This window comes from Chelmon rostratus, chromosome 22 (assembly GCF_017976325.1).
Source record: "Chelmon rostratus isolate fCheRos1 chromosome 22, fCheRos1.pri, whole genome shotgun sequence".
In the NCBI taxonomy this organism is placed as follows: Eukaryota; Metazoa; Chordata; class Actinopteri; order Chaetodontiformes; family Chaetodontidae; genus Chelmon; species Chelmon rostratus.
This window is the reverse complement of record NC_055679.1, coordinates 12,731,049-12,753,683: the sequence shown is the minus strand read 5'-3', so window position 1 is coordinate 12,753,683 and position 22,635 is coordinate 12,731,049. Positions and strand designations below refer to the sequence as shown.

Sequence of the window (22,635 nt, the reverse complement as noted above, 5' to 3'; positions counted from 1 at the left end):
TATTAGCTTAAAGCTGCTATCATATATTAATATTGACAATTGATCATGTGACTGTATGTAAAAGGGGTCATTCATGATGATGTAAAGAAATTCACTCAGCTTTGCTGTACTAAGCTTTAAAGCTACTTCAGTTCTTTGTGTTTGTTTTTTTGGTTTGTTTTGGTTCACTTTGGATCACAAATAAGCCACTGTTAGCTAACGATTTCATGATTGTAAGACGATAATATGGTTGCGCTGTTGCTTGCTTTTGCTGCCCCCAAGTGGCCAAAAAATAAATAAATAAATAAAAACAGGATGTAATGATAGTGACACTTTTATTTGATGAGCTTTATGGTTAAGAATAATGTCTTTCTGCTGCTCCTTTCAGCCGAGCCATCAAGACCAACCAGGACCTTCTTCCTGAGACCCCGTGGACCAACATCCTGTACGACGACTTCTGGGGCACCCTGCTCACTCACAGCGGCAGCCACAAGTCCTTCCGCCCCCTCTGCACCCTCTCCTTCCGCCTCAACTACACCCTGCACGGCCTGCGTCCCTGGGGCTACCACCTGCTCAACCTGGCGCTGCACGGGCTGGTCACCGCCCTCTTCACGGCCTTCAGTCGCCCGCTTCTCGGTGGAGGACTGTGGAGCCTGCTGGCCGGCCTTCTTTTTGCCTCTCATCCGGTTCACACCGAGGCCGTCGCTGGCGTTGTCGGGAGGGCGGATGTTGGCGCTGCGTTGTTTTTCTTGCTGTCACTTCTCTGCTACATGAGGCACTGTGGACTTCGTAGGGACCCACACGGGACGTTTCAGAGCGGCCCAGTCACCCGGTGCTGGGGCTGGATGCTGGGCAGCCTGTGGTGTGCAGCAGCCAGCATGCTGTGGAAGGAGCAGGGGGTGACGGTGCTGGCCGTGTCGGCTGTGTACGACCTCTTCGTGTTCCAGAGACTCCGGTTTCGCCAGGCGCTTCTTCTCCTGCTAGGAAAGGTAAATTAACGCATGCCACAGGGTTTGGTGTGTTCTGCCTCTTGTCTTGGCGTCTCTACATATCCAGTTTCCTCTTCCTTTCCTCAGGGGCAAGCCTCATCCAGCCAGCTGTTAGTGGTTCCTGCAAGGTGGATTAAGTTTTGTGTGTGTACTTAACATGGTTGTGTGTGGAAATTGTGTGTGTCCTTCGCTGTTTGCTTTTCATTAGGAGTGTAATTAGGAAGCGATGTTTGCCGGTGCTCAGTTGGTGCATGAAAAATAAGCTATTCTCATTTGTCATCCGCTTAACAGGAAGAAACTATATGCAGAGGGGGAAGTTTTCCACTTCCTCTCAACTTCAGCCTGCTGCAGTAAATAGATACACATTAATGCAAGGAAATTTAGATTACGACCTCAGCCTCATTATGTGTTTCAGGAAAAAGAGCAGTTGCACAGGAAAAGCTATTTTCGGGGTGAGCTGTTTCTGTTTGTTTTTTTTTTTTAATTCAATTTAAGGTGACAATGTGCAGAAAAACAATAACACATCCTACTCTGGTGAATGATTTGCTCCACTTGTCGAGTGAGCTGTCCAAGCATATGCAAATGTACACCCACTATGCTTCCTCTGCAGGACTCCATTTGCCCTTCCAAACTCAAGTTATCTGAGGAGGACAACCTGGACGCAGTAGCCCGTCTATAATAATAATAATTAATAATAATACATTTTATTTATTTGCACCCTTCATGGCACTCAAGGTCACCTTACTTCAAAAGATCATACATGAAGCAATAATGCACGAGAAACAACAGTGAGACATGCAATAAGCAGCAGGGCGTAGGTTAGTAAATAAGTTAGAAGTAGAGATATGATGCAGTTAAAGTGAGTTAAAGAGAAGGCCCGAGCGCCCATCGTGCTGAGGTCGATGGCTGGTGGTGCCAGCAGACCTCCAGATGCAGTCTGCAGGGAGCGAGGGGGTAAGTCTGAAAGAGAGATAAACAGGGGGATATATTATGGTGAGCTTTAAATATTAATAGCGAGATTTTAAAGTTAATCTGCGGCGACACAGCGAGCCGGTGCAGTCGAATCAGCAGGGGAGTGACGTGTTCAGTGGACGCTGAATGTGTAATAATCCGTGCTGCAGAGTTCTGGATGAGTTTGTCGGGGATGCCTGCCAGGGTTGCACTGCAGTAGTGAATGCATGAGGTGACCAAAGCATTGACTTCCGTGGAGCGTTAAAGCAGGATGTGATCTGGAGATGTTTCGTAGGTGGAAAAATCCAAGAGGCTTTGTTTATATGACAGGAGAAAGAGAGGTGGTTACTGTCCAGGATGACAGGCTTTTAACCTGTGTGGAGACAGGTATGGTGGTTTTTGGGAGTGTTGATTTATGTTTGTTATCCATATCTGTATATCATGGAGACACGCAGGGGAGAGTCGAAGTGGACACGTAAAGCTGTGTGTCATCAGCATAGCAGCGAAAATGAACAGCGTTGTGCCAGAAGATGTTGCCAAGAGGGAGGAGGTAAATACTAAACAGGAGTGGCCCCGTCTGATTCTGGGAATCAGTGTCTGACTGGAAAACCTCCTCTCACAGGCGCTCTGCATTTTGATTAGAGAAACTGCTCCTCAGCCAATGTGATGGTCCTCGTAAAATGCATAACTGGCGTAATAAAAAGTCCCCTTGGGTTTACTGAGCAAGGGCAGCCTGCCTCTCAGTGGTGTGTGTGTGAGTCTTTTTATAGAAGTTTCTTCTTGAGGAAAACGTCTATTAATACCTCTGTTTGCTGCCAGGTTTGTGATGCAACCTTGTGTAGTTTATCACAAAAGTCCTCTGGAACGTTCCGTGGAATACAAACTCCAGCCCATCACAAGCTTGCGCGTGACTCCTACGTACACAGCCGGCATCCAAATGAAAACATGTTCGGCCCGCATGCGTGTGAGGCCTCGGCGTACCTGTGGGGCAGCTTCTCCAGTAGTCGTTTCTGGCAGAATGATAAACCACAACTGTTATTAGAGGGCTTGTGGTGAGCGGCCCACGGCGATCAGAGAGGGGAGAAATATGATGTTTTTTCCTTTGCAGAGCTTGGCAGGAGTGACTCCTGCGTGTGTGTGTGTGCAGATGCAAAACAACACTCGTCTTTCAAATTGCACCCAGTCATCTATTAAAGCTGCTAAATCACGTTAGAGTGAAAAGGGAAAAGGATGTAACTCATTTGCAGATGATGAGGCAGACAAATATATAATCATAAATGCGATCGAGAGACGAGAGAAGAGAGGGGAAAGCAACAGAACAGCACAGCATCGCAACTGATGACTTAACCTCTTCAATTACAGTTTTCGCCTTTATGTTTACCCTCAGCAGCTCGGTTTTGAAAAGTACTTTCACGAGCCGTCAGATGGCTCCATGTTGACGCTATATCTGGTTTCATTCAACCAATTGGTGCACATTAATGCGAGGAAGTCAAATTTCGTGAGAAAATTTCAAACTTTCTTTAACTGTGTTTGTTGGAATTGTTTTGTGTAACCAGCCGTTCCCGTTTTTTTTTTTTTTTTTTTTTGACTGCCAAGACAGTTGAGACAGAGTCTTGGAAATGAAAACAGACCACTTGTTCCAGTCTGTTGCACTACGATCTCAAAGATTTCATCACCTTTGCTGCTTGTCAGAAGCCGTTATGAATAATCACATTTCCTCATGCATTTATCATACAGGAGAGCGGCACTATCATCAGCAGCCTCCACCTCTCTGCCCGGACACAGTAGCCCTAGCTGGCATTTCTGTGCCAGCCCGTCAGGTCCTGGTGCCGACCCCTTAGCGCCCCCCCCTGCCACCAGCAGCACATCTGGCTCGTTTATCACTCCGGCAATGCCCTCCACTATTGCCCCAGTCACGGTTATCTTGGCAGGGAGCTCGTTATATGCTGGGGCCAGCAACGGGGGCAATCACTACCTCAATTATGAGCCAGACGTCTCAGGACGCCTGGGAACACAAAAGGGAGAGGGATATCGAGAGAGAATAAGCGAGGGAGAAGGGAAACTATGCTCTCACTTCCTTTCCTTTATCTGTTCTTGGTCTTTTCTCACCTACTGTGCCTCTGAAAGCACTTTGGGAACAGACAGCCTGGCTTCTCCTGTATCGTATTCTGCCGCTGAGGCGCAGTCAGCGGCCGCTGAATTGGACGGCAGGCAGGGAGGCAGCAGACGTTCGTGGCGGAGAACAATGCGCCGTCTGGTATTTTCCCTTCAATCAAAAATGTTCCATTTCTTCCACAATCAAGCAAGAGGATTGGAAAATCGTCCATATCACATTACCTGACCGCTGCTTCACAGCAGCCACAAACAATGAAGAAATGCAAATCGGCTGCTGCGTAGCAGAGGAGACAGATGTGCTTCAGCCGGCACTCCATTTCTCATCCTATTAACTCTCTAATCAGACTGAGATGAGATTTCAAATGAGACGAGGTAGGACGGAGGGAGAGTTAGAAAGTGATAGATAGAGACAAAGAAAGGTGTGGTGTTAGCACTGCAGCCTATTGAGAAGCACTCTTACTTGCCAGGATCATAAAAAGATAACGTCTTTGTTCTCTCCGCTCTCTGTTTGTCAGCGACTAAAACAAATGAGTTGATGAATGAGGCTCCAGGCTATAGACGGGGCCCAGGGAAACAGTTTGCTTTTGTTGGTCAGCAGGCGTCATTAAAGGTGTTTGTTTAAATGTTGAGCGAGGATTTGAAGCATTTACTCGACTGAATAACAGATATGTCAGTGATTAAACCTAAATCAAAGGTGTCAATGTGTGCACCTGGAATCAATGAAAGATGAGAGATGTCATTTCAGTTGAAGCACGTGGACAGTAGACTAATCTACTAAACTGTGTCCTTGCAATTAAAGTGTTAGGGGCCCCTCCTCCTCATCTGTCTCAATGAGTGCTGCAGGCAGGATTAAATTCGGTGTAACCAGCTGACGACTTGATGAATGCTGCGCCAATTATTTCGTAGCAGAGGCATTCGGCTGCAAAATGATGCCCTCTGTTGCAACTTTCTGCTGCGTGCTCGTTATGTAGCTTGCATTCGCGGTTAATGCCAAAATTAGTGCATGCTCAGACTTTCTGGCACATCCAGACATTTTTTTTATTCCTGTCCTAAACCTGTCTTCCAAAAAATAAGACTTGCCCGTACGAGTGTTCCAGGTCGGATTCAGCAAAACCGTCTTAACTGCACAAACTTGTAAATTGCTCAGTTCTGCTTGATGAATGCCGTGTGAAACCGGCACACAAAACATAAAACTTTCAGGAGTGTCGGTCGTGTTCTGGAACCCAAAACAAACCAAAAATATTACTACGGCTGTCAACACCATGTTGTTGCAGTTCTGTGGAAGAAATAAAGAAGGAATAGTTGAATGTCTTTCTCAAGCTCAGTGGTTTGAAAGATGAAGGGGATGTTTACGGCAACATGTTGTCACCAGAAAACATCCTGATTGAGACATAAACAGCTTGAACAGGGGCAGACTATATGGCAGGTCGACACCGCATGTAAATTTCGTACAGCAAAATTGGTGGATGCAATAAGCTCTTAGACCCTATTTTCACCTCATGCGCCTGGGGCACATCGTGCAAATAAAACCAGGGAGCAAAGAGGCAGACTGCTCACATTCTTGCCTGATATTAAAGGTGCAGATGCATCCGTCTTGCAAAGATGAACCTGTAATTTTCACTCCTCCTGAGTGGATGTCAGTGCGTGTTCTGTAGAAACATCGCAGCGTGTGTCCCCTGCGATGACGGCAGCCGAATGTACGACCAAACCGAAGCGTTTCCTCGACCCCTGACTGGTTTGACGATTGAAAGACTTGAGTGCATGAGGTAATTGTAAAACTAAAAATGCTCAAGTGCAGAAGTTGTTTTTCTCAGTCACCGAAAAAGCTTCGGTTCACCGCTACCCTCCGCAGCTGGAGAAGGGCCGCCGCTGATGTGCATGAAGCATGAGAAAACAGAGACAGATAGCTGGCACATTTAGCCAGCGGTGACGCATATGTGGCTAAGTCGCATTTTCAATTCACACGGAGATTTCATCCAGATACAAGACATTTGAAGTAATGTCAAGTATAAATGGGGCTTTAAATCACGTCTGCTTGCCAATTAAGAATTAATGTGTCCGTATGGGCAATCCTTACAAAGGCTTTTTGTATTTTTGCTCTGTGAACATGCATTTAAGCTGTTCATAATCATCTTCAATAGCGCAAATCAACTGATCAAAGTCTTTCAAGTAACTACGAAAGCATTAAATGGGGCCAACAAAGCTAAATCAGATGCATGACATCTCATCATCATCCCTACGCTGCACCCAAAACCCTTTCGCGCCGGTGTCCCTGCGTCACTCTAACAGGAAGCTCATTAAATGTCAAGCGAACACCAGCGGCGCCCAGTGCTTTGATCAGCTGTCGCGGCGGACAGCGCGCGAGGCCTCAACCTGTGACCCATCTCATTACAGGTCTCTGTGCCAGCAGCAGCAGGGCTTTCATGGGGAGAGCTGTGGGGTAATTAGGTCACTCTATCAAAGTCAACCCTCTCAATGGCAGCCATGATGGCTCGCGTGAGTCGTGCCAAGTCAGCAGAATCCAGAGCACATTAGAGCGCTGGAAAAAGAGCTGGATGCGTGCCTCGTCGTACCTTTCATCACAGTTTAGCATGTCACTGGTAATGCATCAAACATGAGCGCTGCTGGATGTGTGTTGTGCAAACACAGCGCGTCCAGAACTTTGAAGGGCTTTCCGTGCATGTGTTACCGAGAAGGATGAGGTAGCTCCCACCTCAGCTTTTTGAGTACTTTCTGATTTGAAAATTAAACCTTCAGTATTTAAATAATCTTTTAAAGACTAGGCGGCAACAAAACATTATGTTTGGCATGATACTTGTTGAATTTTGACGATGTGTTTGAGAAACGTACATTTATCGTAATGATCGACAGTCGCGTATTCAGTAAAAATAGATATTTGAGGGTAATTTAATATAAATTTCTCAAATGAGTAGCGGGAAAAAAGGCATGCATGATCAGCCCAGTGCACTGAGCTGAGTTATGAGCCGTTTAAATTGGACATGACTTTAACAAGAAAAGTCCGGAAGATTGATCCCCTGCTGTCTTGCGTCAGTTCGCAGCAGCTTTAAACAGTGCACGTATGAAGTCAGCCGTATCCCGCTGTTTCTTCAGGCATGTTTTAAACACTCTGCACGCTACAGTGTCAACAGGCGGACCACACACTTCTGGGATTAATAAAATGAGAGCTTATAATGAATGGCACCGTTAAAAGATGAAGGCTCCGGAGTTTAATGCTGTATGTTTATGTGCGGAAAGAGAGCGGCGGAGAGAATGAGAGGAGGTTTAATTCAGGAAGGAGAGGGGATCATAAACTGAAAGAGAATCAAAAGTAGTAAAAGGGAAAGCCACAAAGATTGACACTGAATTTCCAAATGAGGATCCAAAGTGGAGGAGATATGTGGAAGAGCTCGAGGTTGAAAGGCTTGGAGCAAGCGGGATGTTGTGTTTGACAGTTGGCGGGGGATTACGCCAGCCATCCTCCATGGATACACGCAGATCTCAGGAAGGCCAGTCAATCACAGCGAGAACCAGTTCCCATGAATTTCATTTGGACAGCAGGAAAGCTGGAAACAGTGAAATTAGACGAAGTCTTGAAAACTAGAAAGAAACACTGGTGATGCATGTGGTGTTCGTGGGGGCATTTGCATTTCTTTTATATTCCCACTGATAAAAAAAAAACATATACACATAATATGCCATGATGTAGACTCACTTCACTATATTCCTAGAAGTTTGTTTGTTGTGTTCACATGGAAGCTGGCACAAGAGGCGTCCAAAACAACAAATTTCCACCTTTGTTGCAGAAATCTGAGAAACACAAAGTGACAAAAGGTGGTTTTTAATTGACCTCTGAGGAAAAAACTAAGCTGCAGTCGTATTTACTCGATTTCTCATTTTCCTTCCGTGGGAATTTAAGTGCAGAATAAACCTCTCCGGTCGCAGCAGGTTGGCTTGTCAAACACAGGTGGAACACGTAACCTTGATGGGCTCTGTCCTGGTGTCGAGCGTGCTGTTTACTGGCACACTTGAACGTGGCAGAGCCGTCGTCAGTGTGATTAGCTGCACCTGTGCTTCACCTGCGTGGAGTCAGACTCTGCAAGCTCAGGAAATGTCCAGAATCTTGTCTAAGATACCCATGAGATGATTGTTTTTCACTTCAGGCATTAAGCCACTGTTGTTACTCAACGGGTATGTACATTTTAGAGAATGAAGACTAAAGAGCTCATTTATTTTTGACAGTGTTGAAGGTGATGTTGGACTGTTGAAGATCTATTTTCTATTTCAACTCGACTTGGCTGGATCGTAACCACTCTCACAAGAAATGAACCCAGCGAAGCTTGCGCTTCACGGCGTCCTCGACGACCAACCTGTTGCTTCTAAAAACACACTGATTAGACAAAGCTCGCATCAAAAACCGCAGCTATTTGCCGCCGAGTTTGTGAATTCACAGCGGCGCATCGCTGCAAAGCAGAACCAGGCTCTGCTCGAGCACGCTCGCTGTTTGAGTTGTGAGTTTGTGATTGATCGGGGAGTCAATTAAGGAACGATTTAGAAATAGACAAGGCAGCGAGGGGTAAAATGAAGCTCATTCACCTAAATACCAAGAATGTCTCTCTCTCTCTCGCTGGAATTGGCTTATCTTCTGATACCAAGCAGAATTGGATTTCTCAGGCAGTTTCCTCCCTTGACAGCCCATATGGGCTCATCCATCAATAAGCCCCCCCCCCTCTTTTTGTGTAAAAGGCACTCTCTCTTATCCTTTGTGTACCACCTTTCAGCATCCAAATCAATATCCAATTTTTTCCCCCACTCTCACTTCCTTACTCTCAGAGTGCTCCAAATTGTTGAACTCCTTGAACTGGCCCTTCTCCATCTCGCTATTGACAAGCGACTCTCTGTAACTAGCTGTGTCTACACTTCCTACCTCGGCTAAACTCTTCGGGGAACACGCCTTTTCCATTTCGGATCAGGAGGAATCAGCTGAAGCCAGCAGGTCAGGCGAGTCAATGCTAAACCTCTTATTCTAATCCTAACATGGGTTTGTTATGGATAACTTGTGTTTTCCATCACGGTTCCTGAAAGTGCACACATGAGCTTACTCAAGCGTGCTCGCCATGAGAGAGGGAATAATTCTCTCTAAAGTTTATTAATGAGGCAAATGAAAGCTAGTTCTTTGTGTTCTGTGTAGCTTGTAAAAAAAAAAAAAGGTTTTATCTGCCTATTGTGCAATTCATTCAGAGCGGATTATACTGAGAGTCTGAATTATTACTATAGTCACTATAGTATATATAAACTCACTGTGGAGATCAAAACAGAAGTAGGGCTACGCTGGAGTTATTGATGCTATGCTATGTAAACTTCTCCTGTCCTGCACAGTAATAATGCACAGTATAAACAGCATGCACTGTATGTAAGCACCAGCCCTGAGTCTCTGTGGACCGGTTCAAACAGAGTTCATATTGCTCTGGTGCTCGGAAAGAAAAAATGGGCTCAGAAAATAGGAAGTGAGCAGCGTCTCTATGATCATCGCTCATGATGCTGTGTCGTGTTTAGTCCGCGAGGAAAACTCCTGGTGGAACACGAATAACAAGCACTTATTGGTCCGGGCCGCGCCGGGCTGTCTCTGACAATAAGCCCCTGCCTGTACGACATCCCAGTTCCATCAGTGTTTAATGAAAGAAATGAAATCAGATTTGCTTAATCTTGGCAAAAACACACCACTAAATCAAATTGAAGCGGTAATTGATTTCAGAAAGCATCACAACAAAATGTGGTATTGAAGAAATCCGACATCAGAGCATCCGAGACAGAAAGCCAGACAAAGACTGTCATCAGTCTGACGGCTACGCCTCCTCATTTCTCTCCCGACTGTCACTGACGAATGTCATCGAACAAGCTCGTCAGGAGGTCAAGGATGTGATCCCACAACCATGTCACGTCTTAGTAACTGTAACTCTCACTGTCATCGACGTATACAGCCCATTGTGAAGCAACTGAAATAGGGCTTTTTTATTTCCGCAATGCAGAAAACACGCACGGAATTCCAGAATTTGCTAATAACAACTGAATCAGTTGTAGAATATCGCGGAAATTGCCAAAATGTGGATGCAATTTATAAGAATCAGGGTTGTCTAAGCTGAATGAACAGAAAAAACTACGCAAGTTTGTTAAAGACTTCATGGCTGTGTCTGTGAAGTCAGATATTCTTTTGGAAAGAGTGAAAAAGCTACTTCCGTTTGAGCTGCATATGGAGGCTGTCCTGCAAATGACCTGTCTCATGAAAAATGTGCAATGTTGTGTTACATTAAATTAATTTCTATTCACTACATTTTGAACCTTTTCTTATTGAATTATTTAAATTTTATCCACCCACCACGTGATGAGACATTTTTACGATGACAAAATGAGCTTATATCGGAAAACACAGAATTCAGAAAAAGCAAAATGGAAAACAATGAATTTAATAATTGTAATAATGCTAAACGTTGTTATGTATAGCGCCTTTCATACAGGAATTGCAGCTCAAAGTGCTTTTCAAGAAAGACGTCACATGCATCAAGCCCTGCTTAATAATCCTTTGCTGAATTATCCTTTTGGTTCTGTGGAGTATCGCATAGTTCCTGCCTCTCAATCTAATTGATGCATCTTTGATTCTTTTTTTTCAAGAATCACCAACCAAAAGTCCTCAGTATTTTCTTCCAAGTATGCATCGATTCAGCCATTTTCAGGAGTTTAACTTGATTTCCAGTTTGCAAAGGAACCCCTGAGCTGAGCTCGCAGCGAGCGCCCAGCTGGCGTGTGACACTTCATTGAAAGGTGTTGCGTGACAGAGGACCTAATGGTGATCATGCAGCAGAATTAATGCTCTTATGAGATGTAAACAGCATCTGCATACCAACACAATGAGTCTTAAGCTGATTACCAGTCACACTCACTGCAACCCTGACAGGCAACAAGGAGAGACTTAGAGAGAAAGCCTCTCATGCTTCAAATTTGCTTCAAAGTTGACCCCAGCTCGGTCAGAGCTGAGGCGGGTGTGGTTTACTAATATACGGAACATTTTAGAAGTGACCTTTACTTCACATCAATGTGGAAGTATGTTGATTTTTCCCCTTGATTTCAGACTTTTCGATTTTTCCTCCATTACCCTTAATAAAATGTTCTTGACATTTCAAAACAATGCATTTTTTGCCGGTTTGAATGTGACACATGCCATTAAAAATGATCACTCTGTGATATAAGCAGTCACATTGCTGATGACTGAAAGTGACACCCATTACGCCGCACAGATGTCCAAATCCCAGTGCGTCTTTCGCCAGTTTGAACATGTTGTATTTCACTATTTTCATGTAAACAGAGCTGTGTTGTTTCTGGCTACGGTGCATTTTAATTTTAAGAACTGCGCTCCTCTTACAAAGAGCTGTATAATTGTATATGAGTGCGGTTTATGCCCAAGGCTGCTATCAAAAACATTCCAGACCTTGCTTTGCATAGTTTCTCTTTCTATGTAACAGTGGGATAATACATTTCAAAGATTTATAAATCAAGCCCCAACAGCTCATGCTGAAAGACTGGACCATCCTTTTTAAAAACTTGTCTACAGAGACCACAAACACATTTATGGAGCCGTTGTTGCTCTAATTCAGCTCTGATGCATAGGTGACAGGTATTAAAATAGCCATCTGAAATGAAAACAAATTCAGCTGTTTCCGAGCACCAAAAACACACTGTGGCTTTGACGAAGCGCTTTTGACTGAACTGTTGATTTAGGTGTTTTCCTTTAGCGTGAGGCTTTTTTTTCTGCTCCCTTTCAGAAAAAGAACATCAGTGTTTTGCTGAGTCTCGGTGTGCTGGCTTCCTGGGGAGTGATTCTGCTGTCAGCTCGCCTCTACTGGATGGGCAACAAGCCTCCCAACTTCTCCAACTCTGACAACCCTGCAGCTGACTCGCCGCATTTTCTCACCCGAACGCTAACGTTCCTCCACCTGCCCGCCGCCAATGCCTGGCTCCTGCTCTGCCCCGACAAGCTCAGCTTCGACTGGTCCATGGACGCTGTGCCCTTGATCAGGTCCATGGCCGACTGGAGGAACCTTCACACTGTTGCCTTTTATGTTGGATTTATCCTCCTGGCTTTGTTCGGCCTTCGCAGCCCCACCTGCAAAGCCAAGGAGCCCAATGGAAAAGCTTATGTCACTAATGGGAAATCAATCACTAATGGGAATGGTTGGCACGCCCCTGACACAAACCATAACACAGACCAGGGGCTGCCAAAGACCGCTCTGAATGGGTCAGCTGGACTCCACCACTGCCCTCCACCACGGACGTCCCTGCCCCCTACAGAAAACCTAGTACTGTTTTCATTAGGCATCATGTCATTGCCTTTCATCCCAGCCGCAAACCTATTCTTTTATGTCGGGTTTGTAATTGCAGAGAGGGTACTGTACATCCCCAGTATAGGCTTTTGTTTACTGGTTGCAACTGGTGCAAGAACCCTGTATGTCAGACTGAGGACTAGAGGCTACAAGGCCTTGCTGGTATGTCTCTGCATGGGACTAGTGCTGCTGAACGGGCTCAGAACTGTTCAAAGGAACGGGGACTGGAGCAACGAGGAGAACCTCTACAAGTCCGGGATTGGTGTGAATCCTGCTAAAGGTAAGAGGAGGCCGACAGGTGTGATTAGCGACGGGTATCAAACCTCAGTGCTGGTCGACGCAGCACTGAGTCTCCGAAACTGTTGAGCTGATTAAAGCAAGTCTAACTTTTCAAATAAGAAATTGATTAAAAAAAAGAAATCTTGTTATTAAATCCGGCAGTGACTAGTAGCTTATGATGGCTAATGTTAGCTAAGGATAGCAAAAGTAAGATACTGCTGTACAACTGATATTACCGAGTCAATTCGCTGATTTAATGTCTTTATTTGTGCTACTTTTACACTACATGTTAGCATTTAGCACCACCCTGCGCCACTTGTAGCCACAACAACATTAAAGCTGAATTTTTTTCTGTAACGTTGCCAACTTCATACCCGGAAAACGTTTTTGGGTTTTTTTGAATGATACACATTCATTGATTTAAAACATCGCAGGAAGGGAATACATTCAATACATCTGTGAGACCTCGAGTACACACACGGTGTGTTTTGTGAAGAAACGCTGAACGTTAACATAAGTTTTGCGTCTTTGTACGAAAACTCCACACCTTTAAAGCATAACTTTCGTTTTTTACAACCTGGACCTTATTTCTAGCATTAAATATGACCATTTACTCACCCAGACAACTTTGGTGGCATTTGGAGTCGTTTTGAAGAAATTAGCCCCAGTGGAGCGGCGCGTATATCCGTATAATGCGAGTACTCGGGGCACGTTATCCTTTAACACTGTATCGTCTTAAGGCCGAGTTCCTGTACGGCAGACAAAATGAACCCACAAATGCATTCAAGAAGTTTGGCTTATTTTATTAAATGGCTGGAAAAAAAAAAATGCACAGCATACCCAGCCCTGCGTATTATATATATCCTGAAGCTGGGTGTCTCTGAAGCTTGCTGTAGCCAGCCCTTGCGATCTTGAAAGCTGCGGAAAAGTTGGAAGGCGTGCAAGAAAGTAACAGAAGCATCTCAGCTTGGGGAGCACAGTTAAGCCCACAGAGGAAACCACAGTAGGACGGTGACTTTCATGCTTCTTCATGCAGGACTTGCTTTGAAATAGTTCAATTTAAAATTAATTCTGAATTACATCAGTGAACATAAGAATTCTAACTATTTACACTGCTCTACAATAGTTTCTGTGATTATTTGTTATTCAGCTCACTGATTACTGATTGCAATAACGCTGTTTTTAAATGAACTCCAGCAACAGTGAAAGTGCAACTTTTGACTGACGCATGTCTCCTGTAGCCTGGGGAAACTTGGGGAACGTACTGAAGAACCAGGGCAAGATGGCGGAGGCGGAGAAGGCGTACAGAAACGCTCTGCACCACCGAGGGAACATGGCTGACATGCTGTATAACCTGTGAGTGTTAAACACGCCGGCTCCCCCTCTCCTCCCGTGTGCAAAGTCTTGACACGAACGAGCTCTGATTCCTCCCATCCATCACTTGAAAGGACAGAACAAGAAAGGCGGAATGACAGCGAGAGTGACAAGACAGGAAGGCCTTAAAGAAGCTGAAACAAAAATAGATCTAATGCAGGAGGAAAAGAAGCGAGAGCGACGCAGAGCTAAGTGTGATGCAAGAGTGCGACAAAGAGGCAATAACTTTGTGTCCCTTGTGGCTCTTTGTACCCCCTGCCTCTGATTTGATTAGTCGTGGTTTGCAGGGCCTGTGGGAGAACTCTACCAGTCCTGCACCACGAGGTGTCAAAGGTGCCAAAACCTCACAGCAGACCCGTGTCTCTAGCTCTCACGCTGTTTTTCTCTCCACGTCTCTGCTCCCTCTCAAGTTACGGGTGACAGGAAGCTGGCAAAGCAACACAGGGAGAAGGGAAAACCAAACGATGTGTTTTTGCATTCTTGAAAACAGAGGTGCTGCTTGAATATGATGGATGGTCGGGTGCGTTGGGGTTAGGCGTCGGTGTATTGGGCAGGGGACACTGAAGCTGCTGCATTCTTTCTTCTGTTTTCATTTCTTAGCTTTTACCCAAAGTGCCCTCGTCACTTTGACGTGCTGTAATTTTGGGTGAAGCTCACTTTACTGTTGCAGTTTTAAAATAAAAAACAAGACAAATCATCTGTTATGCTGTTTGTTGTAAAAAAAAAAAAAAAGTCTCACGTTTTTGCTTTCTTTTCTGTCTGTCAGTGGCTTGCTGCTGCAGGAGAATGAGCGTTTTTCCGAAGCGCTGCATTATTACAAACTGGCCATTGGGAGCCGGCCGACGCTGGCATGTAAGTAAACTTAAAAGAGAGTCTCATTCTGCAGCTGATACACGCTGAGCGGAGCCGTCGTGATCAGGGGAAGAGTTATCAGCGATTAGATGCTCTCATTTTGGCTGAGTCTTTTGTTTGGATTAATTAGATGTGAGCTAAGGGTCCGATACCAGATCACCATCATGGTCCAACTTTAATGCTGAATTGGATGTTCTCTCGCCACATGGTCATTTGGAGGGCCACATTCAGGCTATTTCAGCGCGACGGTGAAATGATGAGATTCAGTCTCACACTTGAGTGCTTGCATGTGAGATGAGGGTCCGTCTTTTACTGTACCAAGGGCAATTTATGAGAGGGGACGCAGTTCCACACTGCATGTTCTATCTTCAATACGTCCTCAGCCTAATCTCCTTTTTATCCTAATTTATTTCCATTTTTTACTTACTTACTTTTCTTATGATTACCTCTCTCCTGCCTCCTTTTGGCCATATTATTGCATGTCCATCATCCCTAACACCTAAAAAAACCTTTAACAGCATCAGAAAATGACAGAGGTGTAGTTCAAATGTGTGATTGACAGCAGGTCAGAACCCTGTTGTGCCGTTTTAATGACTTTCCCCTCCTCCTCACAGCGGCCTACTTGAACACAGGAATCATCCTGATGAACCAGGGCAGCCTGGAGGAGGCCAAACGCACCTTTCTGACATGTGCCGACATTCCAGATGAGAACTTGAAGGACCCCCACGCCCACAAGAGCTCCGTCACCAGCTGCCTGTACAACCTGGGAAAGCTGCTCCACGAACAGGGCCAGCAAGAGGTTAGGATCGTTTTAGGAGCTTTTTAAATCTGAATCATCAGGGTAGGGCCAAAATGCTTGTTGTATTGCTTTTCACAATTACTTCATGGCCACTAATGATTTAACCACTTACCACTTATCCTTTATTGTGGGCCTAAAAGCTCAACCATTTAGAGCCGAACAGGAAACTGCACAGTTAGTAAAGCCCGCTTTGCTCAGAGTCCCTAATCAATTACAAGGCCTGCATTATGCTGATGCAAAACAAAAACTGGACTTGCTAAGTCTAACTTTTAACTAACTTTTTCCCCTACAGGAGGCCCTGTCTATTTATAAGGAAGCGGTTCAGAAAATGCCCAGACAGTTTGCACCACACAGCCTTTTCAACATGATGGGTAAGTTGACGTTGGAGCCTGTTTCACCCCGAATCTTTGTTTGTGATGCAGAAACCGAAACTGCAGGATCACTACTTTGGCGACACACACTTTGAAATATTAATCCGTAGATCCATTTGCATGCAATTAAATTTGCACCAACGATGAAGAACAGTGTCATGATTGCTTTAGGATGTAAGTAAAACAGTCCCGGGGCAAGTTTGTCTTGAGCTTTAGTGATGAATTTTACGTTTGTTTCCATTTCAGATGTTGGTCTTCTATTTTATCTGAGCTTTGACTGTAATTCAACAAACTGACATTAACTCATTGCCAAAAAAAACCCTCTGGAGGACTTGAACAACCTGTTGGATTTCAACACTGTAGCTCTAAGTGTGTGCACAGACTTTGTGTCCTCTTGCAGAGGCCTGAAGCTAATCCATGTAATAGATCACATCCATCTCTTTGTTATTCTAACACTAATTACATTATTGGGAGCTCATCCTGACGGCATGGTTTAGATTGCAGGGAGATGTCTGCAGAAATTCCTTGGACAAGCTAAATGAGAAGAGGAAGCGTGTTTTGTCAGGTGGAGGGAGGGGTCGGAGGACGGCAGTGTTTGCATTAGCGTGATGTCCGGGGGATTCTTTGTTGAAACTGATGTCATTTTACCGCAGGGGCCAACAGCATGTGCTCAGATCAAACAATATCTCAGAGTTTTAAACACAACAATTGTTCTTTGAGAGAGAGTGTTTCCCAGATTGAACTACAGTGGGGTGTTTATATAGCATGTGAGGTATGCTAACACTGTGGATTAGAGTTCAAGGCAGTTTATTTGTCCTGCACCTGTTAAAAAAACAAAACAAATATGCAATAATATGCAAACATGAGTAAATTCGACCTGCACGTTGTTGCACTGGAGTCCGATCACCAGGGTGACGGGGAAGCTGAGAATATTGTCAAATGTGCTTTAAGGCTAAAAGGCCTGCCTCTGCACACCACCGCCATCTGCTCCAGCCTTAAACCACGACAGCTGCTGACTCTGTGTCCTCAATTGGTTGGAAAATGGCCAGCAAAGCGAACAGAAACTAAAAGCAACAAAACATGAGTTCTGTCAGTTGCAGGCATGCCTGACATAAGAGTAATGAAGAATAAAACAGCCATGTTTTATTTATTTAATCAAGACGAAATGTGACTAGTATCTTATTCTCTTGAAATGGAATCATGTTTTAGCTCCAAATGTTTCATTTTTGCATTTATTAATAATATTCTTGAAATATAGATGTGAAAGGCATGAGGCAAAAAAGCAAGTTTTCTTTTATACAACTCTGTGTTTCACTGTGCTGTGAAATGCTTTTATTAACCCCTTAACGCTGATTGTCGCAAATTCGCATCATACCGCTTTAATCCACATTGCAGCCGAAACGTGCATGCATTCCTCTAATGCCTCTAATTTTTAAATATAATTCTAACTAAATTTAGGTGTCAAAGGGCTAATAAAAAAACTGATCCTGACTCCTGATCTGTGTTCTGTTTCAGGAGAGGCCTACATGAGGCTGAACAGGCTGGAGGAAGCAGGCCACTGGTACAGAGAGTCCCTCAGGACCAAGCCTGACCACATCCCTGCCCACCTCACTTATGGCAAACTCCTGTCCATCATCGTAAGTCCCATTCCCGACACATACACACACAGGCATGTAGAACCATGAGGCGAGCCGAGGCGTTATCTTAATGATTGCAGTGGTTAACTACCAGGCAGAGGGTAATTAAACGGGACCTGAAGTGGCACAGCACAGCAGTGAATAATCCATATTGAGTGGCTTATGGGACATGGAAGTGAGGCGAGCCCATCCTATGGATTCCCCTGCAGAGCCTGAAGAGCTCTGATAATTGTTATGAAGTGTGAGCTCCTGACTCTGCACCGTGCATGCTAAACAAACTCTTTTTCCCCTTTTCAGACATCAACAAGAGTCATTTTGATGCATTCAGGAGCATGGTGTTTGACCTCTAGCGGTACTAGCTGGATGAAATGATTGCACAGTGTAAAAGATGAAATTAAGTCAGAAATGTTACCACCCTGATTGCAAAAAAGCAGAGACTCTGTGTAAAATGTAAATTAAAAACAGAATGCAGCAGTTTGCAAACAAACTGTGTTTACCAACAACAATTTTCTGATGTCTTCCTGAGCCCATGTAGTATCATCCTTTATCCAATCATGTGTTCACAAAGTGTTGAACCTCGTTCCATCCTTGCTTGTGACCAACTGAGCCTTCCCAGGATGCTCCTTTCATACCGAATCATGATACTATCACCTGTTACCAATCAACCTGTTTACCTGTGGAATGAGCCAAACAGGTGTTTTTAGAGCGTTCCACAACTTTCCCAGTCTTTTGCTGCTCCTGTCCCAACTTTTTGCATTTTGCTGCATCAAAAGCATCAGAAGCAGATATTTCCAAAAATCAATGAAGTTGATGAGGTAAAACATTAAATATGTTGTTTTCAATTGAGTTTATGCTGAAAAGAATTAGCACATACTTCCCAACTTTTTTGGAATCTGGATTGTACGATTAATGTGTTTTTCAGTGGCCTCGCATTGACCCTGATCCAGGACTGATGCCAAATAGCTTAAAAAAAACATTGTTGTGCATTAATTCACGTCTGATCGCCGAAGGTTACAGATGTGGAGAGTTATTCTGGTGTGGGTGAAAGCTGTGATTGGCTGAGTTCCAGATTATCTGTGTGTGTTGTCTGTCCCTCACTGTGTGTATCTGTATGCGCATGTTGCAATGGTATGTCAAGGGCACACAAGTTTGCCCAACTTTGTTTCTTCTGCAGCAAAAACCCACACTTCCTGTCCTCCCTCCGCCTCCCCCTTCCCATAAAAACAAAACACACTTATGTGACAACAGATGTGTTCACAGCTGAGTCAAGTTTAGAAGTGGGGGTTGAGCTGTGTGACCCTCTGTAACCCCTCTAGAGATGTCTGACCTCCTCCCTTCCACAACCTTGGGTGCTGAGTAAAGACCCGCGGTGCCTTACGCACTTGCAGCTGCAACCCTCACAGGCTTTAGACCTCAGTTCCGATCGTTTCCCCTCTTTCTGCTTAAAGATGTGAAGATATACACGCTCACACACACCTAAAGCACAGGTTCAGATTAGAGTCACCCAGTGTGGCTGGACATCTGCTGTGCTCCCTTCGGCTCAGGGCTGCAGACCCATGCAGGGCCCCCCTCCACTACTACAGGGCTTTAGGAACAGGAGATTGGATGGACCCTGGACAATGGGCCAGTGGACAGGCTTATAATGCAATTACTCCCCTTCCTTATTGAATCACTCCATCGGCTACATTTTTGGCCGTCCTGCCGGAGTCAATCGACATTACAGACACGGGGATGAAAGGTCAAAATGAAGTCTTGTACCGTGGTTCACCCCATTCTGTGCTGCAATGCTGTTTTTCTCCGAAAGTTGATGCATAGTAGTACTCCAAGCTTCCCAGTGACCCTCTCCCCTTTCATTAAAAATAAATCCACACAATCATAAAGCTGGAACCCGATACTCTTGTACCCATACACATTCCTCAGCAAATAACAAGTGCAACTCCTAAAGCCACTAATTTGCCCTATTCTTCCCGAGGTGAAATGCTTTCAGATGAGTCTAGTGTAACATTAGAGCCCTGCTGCCGCTCAGAGATCTCCTGCCGGAGTCAGGCGGGTGTGGTGTGCATTAGGGAAAGTTGTGGTCAGTGAGCGCTGAGCTGATTTATGAATTTAAACTGCGTATTTAGATGCATTCAGCACTGATGCTAACCACCGCCTGTCACGGTGGAACATCGATCAATAATGCACACACAGATGATTACGTGCGGTGAAAGTGTGCAAGATGGAGACGTGCAATAAATCATTTTAAAAAAGAGCGTGTCACAAGCTTAAAAATGTAATCTTTTTTTAATATTGACCTGAAACCATTCATAAATCTGCTAAATGATGCCTTGCTCCAACCCCCTGGACTGAGCCACCCTACTTTCAGTTCTGACGGATGGCGGGGGAAAGGGTTTAATTGAATGTAAAGCGAAAAGAGCCAAAGAAAATGTGGAATGAGCCATCAAGGCCCGATTTCCGCTCTTTCATTTGGAGCGATTGCGGGCATGGGAGAAAGCTAATGAAGCAAACCTAATATGCCCAGTCTTCTCATTTCTTGTTGCATGGCAAGTCCGTTGGCAATATGGAAGCAATCAGTGCTGAAGCATGAAACAAAAGAGGTGGAGGAGTCGAGCCTTGTGCACATAGAAGCAATATCTTTCTCTGTTTGGTTGCAGGTACACACACACATACACACACACCTTGGAGGTTTTTCTAGAGGTGCAGCATGGGAGGTGGGGTACTGTGTTCTTTATGAGCATCGGTTTCCTGCTGGAACTTAACAGCAGGGTTGCCATTCTTCAACTGAGGCATGTCTGTGCTCTAAAATAACAGTAAAATACAAGTGATTTTAGTGGCTGTGTTTGCTTAAATGTGTCTGTGCGAGCATTTGTGTTGAGCTATACAGTATTCATGCCATATACTCATATTGTGTAGACTCTTGGTGCTCGAGGAAATCTTAATTTTTAACATTTTTTCTCATTTATTATCAATTTTAACCTTTGACTCAATTACATAGTCTGGTAGCGCTGTCACTCAGCTTGTACCTCATTCAAAAATTAAAGATCTATTCCCTTCAAACACATTCAATTTTCATTTTATACCTAACACTCATGATTTTAGCATGATTTCTGCTCATATTATTTCACTGTCTCGTATATTTATATGGAATAAAAAAACATCTTCTACCTCAAGTTGTGCTATTGCAAAAAAGTAAACACTCTGTATAGAAACAAGGAAATATTACAGAAACACCATCACAGTTTAACTTAAATATCAGGTGTAATCACTGGTTTTCCTTCCTTTTCGCTCCAGGGGCAGAAGACAGAAGCAGAGAAGTACTACCTGAGAGCTATTCAACTGGACCCCACAAAAGGAAACTGTTACATGCACTACGGTAAGAGGAGATATCAAAGGTTTCCCTTTAACATTTTCAGCAAAGCCTGTTTGAAAAACTGACGTTAGAGTCATAAAAAGGAGACGTCTCTCTGTGCTTGACAGAGCTACGAAAATCTAATTTGAAGTCCTTTTCTACTAACTATAACATGCCTGATTGCCCATAATCCAAAACTCTGCCGTAGGCTTTACTATAATGATCAGGCTTTGCTGCAGTAAGCTGTGCTCAGGATCAGTTTTTTGGCAGGGGTCTTCAGACTTCAACTTTGTCGCATCGCCCTCAGACCCAGAGTCATTAAATATACCACATCCTCTTACAATTTATGCTGTGAATCAGCCTGGATGGAAGCTCATAGCCTCTGTAACCTGATAAGACTTTTGGAAAGAACCAAAGCCGTGTGGTGATCAAATACCCTACTTTTTTTATCACCCACCCCCCCAAATAATCGCAGGACATTTAACAATCCCTGCGCCACAGTCGCTAACGTGAAATGCAGTCGTTTAACTCACTGTCGGTGTCGGCGCTGGGAGCGTTGGAGCTGCTGGAGGTTTTGCAGATGGTGCAAACACACGCACAAACAGGCGCGCACGCTTTGTTTATCTGAGCGAGGAGACGGGATCAGAGTACACTGTTTGCCATTCGTAACAGAGAGTAAAACACGATAGCGCGTTCCGCCTGCGCCGCCGTTAATGCGGCATCTCATATCAGCTTGGAGGAGCAGGCTCCGTGCTACACCGCGTCGCTATCTTTAGGGCATGCACAGGAAATGAAATGTGCGCCGTCTGCCTGAAAACGCCATTGTGCGTCGCCCCATTCTCCTCTTCCTTATCTCTCTCCCGTCCTCCTGGTGCTTTCTGTGCGCTGGATATCTTAGGGTTCGAGTTTAGTTTGGTCCCTGGCGAGGGGTGCTTTGCTGTCTTTGGACTGAGCTGTTTCCCCTTACGCTCCTTCCGCCGCCTCTGCCCATCTGGCTGTTTTCCTTATTTCAATGTTATCTTGTAGCTTCTTGCTATAGGTGATGTTTATTTGGGCCCGTCCTCTCCTTTATCACAAATCTGGCTGCTTTAGCTATCCGGGGCTCAATGGATGAGCTCCAGGTGTGAGCGTGTAAGGAGCGATGATATCTGGCCTCGCTGTAACGTGGCGGATGCACACACGAAAACACACATACGAGAGAGTGCGAGGAAGTGAGTACACAGTGATGGTGATGGCAAGACAAGGCCGTCTTTCCTGCCATTGTTCACAGCAACACATTTTAATGCAAACTGTCCTTCAAATGACCCGCTTCTCAACAGCCTGCTTTGGTGTCTAGTAGCTCAGGCAAATGCACTTAGCTTTCAGCACAAGAAAAGCCAACAGAATGCGCCTCCCAGCATTCCCCTCTTCCTACACTCAGTAGCATTTGCGGACGTTAATTTATAGCCGCTGAGGCAGGCGCTTGTGGGTGCCGCACCAGGTGGCCGGACTCCCACAGGAAAACACATGAAATACCTCTGCCTCATCTGTGTTCTCCAACAAAGCAACAGTCCTTTCCCTGTCTCGCT

General features: G+C 44.8%; 1 protein-coding gene across 1 annotated transcript in view; it reads left to right on the top strand.

The window, feature by feature from the left end:
* The window catches only part of tmtc2a (transmembrane O-mannosyltransferase targeting cadherins 2a), a 62,921-nt gene that overhangs the window by 31,295 nt on the left and 8,991 nt on the right, over positions 1-22,635 (top strand). Inside the window, exons 2-9 of the mRNA XM_041964449.1 lie at positions 368-968; positions 11,849-12,686; positions 13,927-14,041; positions 14,826-14,911; positions 15,526-15,710; positions 16,003-16,081; positions 17,597-17,718; positions 21,010-21,091. Coding sequence (XP_041820383.1) covers positions 368-968; positions 11,849-12,686; positions 13,927-14,041; positions 14,826-14,911; positions 15,526-15,710; positions 16,003-16,081; positions 17,597-17,718; positions 21,010-21,091 — 2,108 coding nt within the window. The remainder of the gene's footprint in view (positions 1-367; positions 969-11,848; positions 12,687-13,926; positions 14,042-14,825; positions 14,912-15,525; positions 15,711-16,002; positions 16,082-17,596; positions 17,719-21,009; positions 21,092-22,635) is intronic.